This window comes from Macrobrachium nipponense, chromosome 4 (genome assembly GCF_015104395.2).
Source record: "Macrobrachium nipponense isolate FS-2020 chromosome 4, ASM1510439v2, whole genome shotgun sequence".
Classification (NCBI taxonomy): Eukaryota; Metazoa; Arthropoda; class Malacostraca; order Decapoda; family Palaemonidae; genus Macrobrachium; species Macrobrachium nipponense.
This window is the reverse complement of record NC_061100.1, coordinates 82822151-82829650: the sequence shown is the minus strand read 5'-3', so window position 1 is coordinate 82829650 and position 7500 is coordinate 82822151. Positions and strand designations below refer to the sequence as shown.

The 7500-nt window shown below is 35.1% G+C and overlaps 1 protein-coding gene across 1 annotated transcript in view; it reads left to right on the top strand.

The window, feature by feature from the left end:
- Positions 1 to 2448: 2448 nt before the first annotated feature.
- The window catches only part of LOC135210978 (twist-related protein 2-like), a 126077-nt gene continuing 121025 nt past the window's right edge, over positions 2449 to 7500 (top strand). Inside the window, exon 1 of the mRNA XM_064243972.1 lies at positions 2449 to 3472. Coding sequence (XP_064100042.1) covers positions 2853 to 3467 — 615 coding nt within the window. The 5' untranslated portion in view covers positions 2449 to 2852 and the 3' untranslated portion in view covers positions 3468 to 3472. The remainder of the gene's footprint in view (positions 3473 to 7500) is intronic.

Here is a 7500-nt window from a genome sequence, read left to right as displayed (position 1 = left end):
AAAAGTTTCATGGGGACTATAATTCCTTCGTCATACTCAAACATTACTTAATGAGAAAAAGTTATGATAATTGAAGTTGACTATTTCTTAAATTACCTATTTGCGGGGTTCGTTTGTTTCATTCCTGTTTATTTAGCTTTCACGTGGTACTTTTCATTAGCCAAAATTATTTACAAATGAGTGCAGCGCCACTTGATTCAAGAGTAATCAAAAATACGAAATGAATTTAAAATGAGATTTATTCATTCCTTGCTTTTCCTTGTTCACGAACTAGTTAGAAAATCATTAATAATAATAATAATAATAATAATAATAATAATAATAATAATAATAATAATAATAATAATAATTATTATTATTATTATTATTATTATTATTATTATTATTATTATTATTATTATTATTATTATTATTATTATTATTATTATCATTTTAGTTCATGGTCATATATTGGAAACAAAATAAGTTTTGGATATAAATAGTACAAGAAAAAGCGCTAGCAATAAGTAAACATGTTAGAAAGATTGGTAGCAGTGTACTACATGATAATTATTTATTGGAGTTTGTACAGTTTCGTATAATGATTAATAAAAATTGATATAAATAGGTTCTACTCAGCTTGGCATTGCTAACATAGTAATTAAAATAGCATAGTTTATAAATTACGCATAAGCCTACTAAGACCAAAAGAGTTACTGAAATAAAATTCAGGTTCAAGGACAAAAAAAGTGAAAGATAACAGACATCGTTAGGCAGAATCAGACAAAAATCACAACCAAAAGCAGAATCCAATATAGAAACGGAAAATAGATAATAAGGTAAAATAGGAAGACAACAACTCAGAAAAGTGATTGACCATATAAGCTAAACACTTTTCATGACTTTTCACGAAACCATTATTCTATACTGAAACTGTCTGTAATGACATCCCTTTGCAAGTAATCTTTTATCAGTAGAGGATTTCTATTGATTAATGCGGTGTTCTCCGGCAATGACGGGATATGTAACCATCATTCAATTAGTTCATTGTCAATGAAGTCGCTGTAGTTGCAGACATAACAATGATAAGATTGTGAGTGATATAAAGTATATCGATCTAATACCGAAAGAAACCGAAATACTTCAACACTTCTGAATACACAAAACTCATATTAAATTAATTTAGAAACTATAAATTTCAATTAAAGTTATATGAAAAACCCAAAAGTTTCACTGAAAGAAATTTCAAATCTTAATTGTTTTCGGTACCGAGGAAATATATCATCTATGGCTGAGAAAAAGCAACCATTCCCCGCAATGAACATAAAACAAAAACCTTTAAAGATATTTTCTTACAGTTAAGAAAAGAACAAAGACACTCCAAATTCATGAAAAAGGAAAAACGCGCTTCAGTCCTGTAATACGGAATAGTACCTAAACAAACTCTTCATAACTCACGAGCAGATCTCTATCTGATCCCCCAGGAGAACTACAGATGCCTTTCTTCGTTGCAAATGGAGCAGATGTGGAATTCGAACCCTTGCGCGACAGTACCAAGAAGCTTTAGGTTATCATAACAGGTGATCGAAGTTCCTGCGGACGGGATTAGAATCGCTAGACGGAAGACTTGAAGGTCCCATTTCCTGTCCAGTATCTTGTGGAACATGTGACCTCTTTTTCGAAGAACATTTGTAACGAAACAGCAGAGGAGGATTACGCATTACGCAACAGATGCTGAACATCCTAATAGCGAATGTGGTAGACAAGGAATCGTCAATATTACCAGTCAGAGCGATAATTATGACCGGTCATTTTTTACCGAATACAGCCTCGGGACTGAAAATGATGAAAGCCATTTCCTAATTTATAAATACATAAATACATACACATTAATTCATATATATATATATATATATATATATAATATATATATATATATATATATATATATATATATAAAGATAAATCGATAAATTAAATCATTCTTGATAGTTGTGGTTTATATGAGTTTCATTTTTCCAACACATCCATGTATAGAATTTCCTGTAATTCATACGGATGTTATTCTTTGTTCTAAGGAAGCCGTACTAATCAACAAGATATACTTAAGGAGGCACCGTAGGCGGGGACATACAGTAATATTTCCCCTCATTGGCCGCCAGGCTACAGATAGGGTGGAGTCAGATACAAGAGTCATGCTTATTGGCCGTCTTCCTTCTATGCGGTTCATTGCTTTTCATAATAGTGTCTTTTGTACGGCACGCGGGCATTGTTTACAAAAGATAATATTGATTGCCTACAGTGATAAGAGGCGAAGAACCTATTTACATCATATTGAAATATTTTCAGGAGACTTGGTCAGTGAAAGGAGGAGAATCGTGAAAAAAGGGACACGTGGCATCTCAGTCGAGTGCCAAGGTGCCATACAGTCTGGTGACAACCCAAGGCGTTTCATTAAGCAACCGTTTGTTACCAGTGGTTCTCCGGTGCCCTGCCTACCGCTCTTTGTCTCTCCCTGTCATTCTTGTTGCCCTCAAATACCCCTCACCATACCCGGGCAACACGACGAGACAAGTCGCCTCATCTGAGTCCGTCCTTGGTATGTGTACGAGGATTATCCTAACTCACCTTTGACCTTCAGTCACCTCAGAGGAACCAAAGATAATCCTAAATGTCTGTTCATTTTTACGTCAATGAGAGAACAGTTAGGACGAAATATACCCTGACGTATCGTGATTCAAAAGTTGTAGTGGTTCTTGTGGTCTAGTGATTTCTCACCCCCCAGTGTACGAAAAAAAAAAATAGAAGGGTAAAGGAAAGGATGGTGTCGTGCTAGGAAAAAAAAGAAAAAAAAGATAAGGCCATAGGCAGAGATGGTCCAAAAAGGTCCAAACTACACTTCGGATGCCATCTTAGGCCTACCCATAAAGTGTGAGTATTCCCCACCGGGATATACTCTGCCTCTGCAGGAGTCCCACTTAGAGGCAGTGTCTTCCTCCTCGAGCACATTGGCACCAGCCCCTACAGCACTGTCGTTAATGGCCGATGTCAGCCCTCGCAGTTCCTGCGGGAACCACGACGCCCGCTCATCCTGCGGAGAGGAAGAACCGCGCGGTCGCAAGAGGCACATCGAGGACGAGAGTGAGGAGAGCCGCCTGGCCAAGACTCGGAAGAAATCGCCCCAGAGCTACGAAGAGCTGCAGCAGGCGAGGATCTTAGCCAACGTCCGCGAGCGCCAAAGGACGCAGAGTTTAAACGAAGCCTTCAGTTCCCTGAGGCGGATCATCCCCACGCTCCCCTCGGATAAGCTCTCCAAGATCCAGACTCTAAAGCTTGCCATCCGATACATAGACTTTCTCTACCAGGTGCTGGATACCGACGCCCACGACCAAAGGCTCTCTTCCTCCTGCACCTACGTGGCACACGAGCGACTCAGCTATGCCTTCAACGTCTGGAGGATGGAGGGAGCCTGGGGTGGACACCTATAATACAGGTATTTTTAAGAACCTTCATTTTTATAGCTGCAATTTTTCTATCATAGGCTATTTTCTCTTTATATATATATATATATATATATATATATATATATATATATATATATATATATATATATATATATATATATATATCTTGGTTAGCAAAATCGATGTGGATATGAGGAAGTCCTTTGGTACATTTAATTGTTATAAATGTTTTCAACAGGTAAGTTATGGCCACTTTTAATAATTTCTAATAGAATAAAGGACCATTGTGTATGATGTATATTTTGGGTCATTCATATACAAAATAAGAAAATAAATGTCTAGTATTTCATTACTCTGCATTCGATGTACTATATCTGTCTAATAGTTTGAAGTTTTGTGCAATGCATCATTTTTTTGTTTTTGTCAACATGTTTTGCACTAACTTATTTCGTTAAAGAGAACTTGTTCTATTTCACAATGACCCTAGAATTCGAAGAATTCGGTGATTTTACCCAGGACTTATAATAGAAAAGAAACCCCTTTTTGAGTTAATGAATATTTCGAAAATATACAGTATTCGCCATAATGAAATTTTAAAAGGTGTGGCATTACGTTAGTTGTAATTCATATGCAACTTTTGCGCGAGAACCGCAGAGTCTCATATATATATACACATATATATGGATATATATATATATATATATATATATATATATATATATATATATATATATATATATATTGAATAATCCTCCACACATAACAGATAACTAAAGTAGTAAGCAAGGTATGTGATCGAATGTTTATAAAAAATAGTTAACACATAGGCGCTACGGTAACAGCAGCAGTAGTAATAGAGCAAAATATATTTAATGATTCATTTCCAATGCAACTCATACATTGGGTATTATCATCAATACTGTCGGTACTGATTAATAATAATAATGAAAATAATAATAATAATGATAATAATAATAATAATAATAATAATAATAATAATAATAATAATAATAATAATAATAACCACGGAGCTAGTAACCAAACACTCCAAGCCTTCACGAACAAAAGCTTTTTCAGAAAACCCATCGAAGAGAAAATGAATCCTTCTCTCTCTCTCTCTCTCTCTCTCTCTCTCTCTCTCTCTCTCTCTCTCTCTCTCTCCGCTGATAGGAATCGAATCCCTGTTTATCCTTCTCCAATTCAAGACTGACCCTAGAAAGGACTCGAGATGGCAGCCGAAAGGAAACGAGGATAGGATATCAAGGGACCTTTTCCTGGCCCCCTAATGAATTAAGGATGCTGGAGAGGGAGATCCTACTTCCCTTCTTTTCCAGTTCCCTCCCGTTACTTCGTTTCTGTATTTTTTTTGTTTTTCTAATTAACGAGACTGATCAGAAAGGAGTAGGATGGGCCTGTTTGTTTAGCGTTTCTAACTTTCTGCCATTGTTCTAATTCTTTTGTTGCTCAATTCTTCTTTTCGGAAATAATGGTAATTTTTTTTACCAGATAATCATGTTATACTGAAGAGATGATGTATGCGATTGATTCGTTTCAAATTGATTTGTTTGTAGCCTATACTTTCACTCTTTTTTTTTTTTTTTTTTTTTTTTACTCTCTCTTCTACTTCCGAAATGCTAGATGCTACATAATATTTCATTTTATAACATGAAATGGTTGAGATTTTACCCAAAACTTATTATACTGCAGAAGTAGGAGTACCTGTGATTCATTTTTCATTGATCATATATTGACTTCCATTCTTCGCTATACTGTCATGGACTTAATTGGCTGGGATAAAATGCGGGAAAGAAAACAAGGGAAGCTACGTGTGTGCGTGTGTGTGTAATTCATATACAATCATTAAGCTACAAATGTCCTTCAATATCCAATTCGCTCTACCTCGGATATAAGATATCTTTATATATGTTAACCAAAGGGAAATAAGTTCATCGCATCGTGTGGTTTAAGGTGTGTCACTCCTTTCCTGAGTTCTTGTCTTCCCACGAGACGACGAACTTATCAATAAAAAAAGATCCCCTTCGATCAACATATATGATAATATATTATTTCCGAGGTATAGCGATTTAGATATTGAAGAAATTTTTAGCTTAGTTCATATATATATATATATATATATATATATATATATATATATATATATATATGCAAATATAGTATATACATTATATATATATATATATAATATATATATATATAGTATATATATATATATATATATATATATATATATACGCACTCACGGCAACATACTCTTCATCTTATTTTGTAAGTTTTAAGTAAATACACAAACAACCAAAAAAATAATCAAGATTGTTCCAGCTCCATAGGAGGAATCTTACATTATCCCTCTAGTTATCACTCTCTTTACCTTACAAGAATAAAAACGAGGAAAAGATAGATATCGTAGCAATAAACTAACTTACACATCAGCGTCTTAGATATACTGGAGACCTATTCAGAGCACACACAGAGATTCAACAAGAGCGTGATATGATCTAGGTGTCCAAATCTATTTCCAATGCTGAAGAAGCACTTTTTTATATAAATTCTTACAGAATGTAAATACATAACGAAATGTTGATAAAATAACGCTTTTAAAACAAAAACATTAAAAATATACAAAACGTAATTTTGAATAGCACGAAAGCGTCAATGTTCCTGGACGATATTGTGTATACAAAGGCAAATAAGACTTTTCTTTTTCCAGCTTTTGGGAAAGTACAGTTTGAAAACAGCGCAATGTCTCTATCACTCCTCTTCGCCAAATTCTGGCTTATAAAACCTTCTAAGGCATAATAATAAAAACTAGGTAGATATGCAAAATCGAGCATAAATTTCTTTATCCTAACAAGATTATTTGTTTTTAGGGGGAGCTGAAATATACATTTGATACAAACCCTACCAGATTTTTTAATCATTACATTTACTGAATGTACGTTTATAAGTACGTATGACGAAAAATGTACAGAAAAAGTATTGAAATCCAGTATGAAAAACACGAAGCCTGGTCAAAATGTAAAACCAATGAGAGAACACGTCTCGGAAACTCCTATGCACTGACGAATCCGAACCATTTACTTTGAACTCGCGACTCTCTCTCTCTCTCTCTCTCTCTCTCTCTCTCTCTCCCCTCGTATCAGCCTCCTTAGAGAAAGCCATAAAGATTTTTATAGCGTGTTCTTATGTTACCAAAGAAGGTTACTGTATATATGTTATAAAAGTATTAAGGGGAGGTTTGAGGCGTTGAAGCCGGTACGAACGCGAAGTTTTAGCCTTCGTGGAGGCTCTTTGGGTCTTATATTGATAATGCAATGCCGCACGATTTTCGGGTATCCTATATCACATACCCTCGTAAGAATGGGTTCGGTCTATCCTCATTCAAAAGAAAAAGTTTTATGAATACAGGCGGATACGTAGTAGTGCTTATGCGTGTATGGCAGTCTGTAATCATGAACATGCATAGATACATTCTTGTCCATGCGGGAAAGCTAGCGCTTGAAGGCACGTATAGTAAAATGTGTATTGATGCTTGCACATTCACGGGGACCGGGATCAAGGTTTATTTCTATATGTCAGTGTTAACGTATACGTGCCATTATCAGTGAATGGAACTGCGTAGCACCGATTCATCTATTAAGCAATTTCTTATTCTTAAGAGGTAGATTTTTTGTGTATGAATAAATAGACTACTTTCTTCGCTGCTCTTCGCGCAGAATGACAAACTAACGAAAAGCCTTGCATTAAAATGGCATAGATTTTTCGCTTTATTGTATTTGCGGGGCGGGGGAGAGGGAATCCACACAAAAATTGCTCATTATATACGATACGCGCAGAGAATGGGTACGGAAACAGAACTAAACATGATTTTGAAAAAATGGTACTTTCATCAAAAGAACTACCTATCCTTTCCAATGCTAAAGCATTCCCAAATACATTATAATCCCTTCAATTTATATAGATAACTGCGATTCCGAATATATTTGTTGTGCAACGGACATAAATAGTTATGGTTTCCATATTTCCTATGAAAATAAAT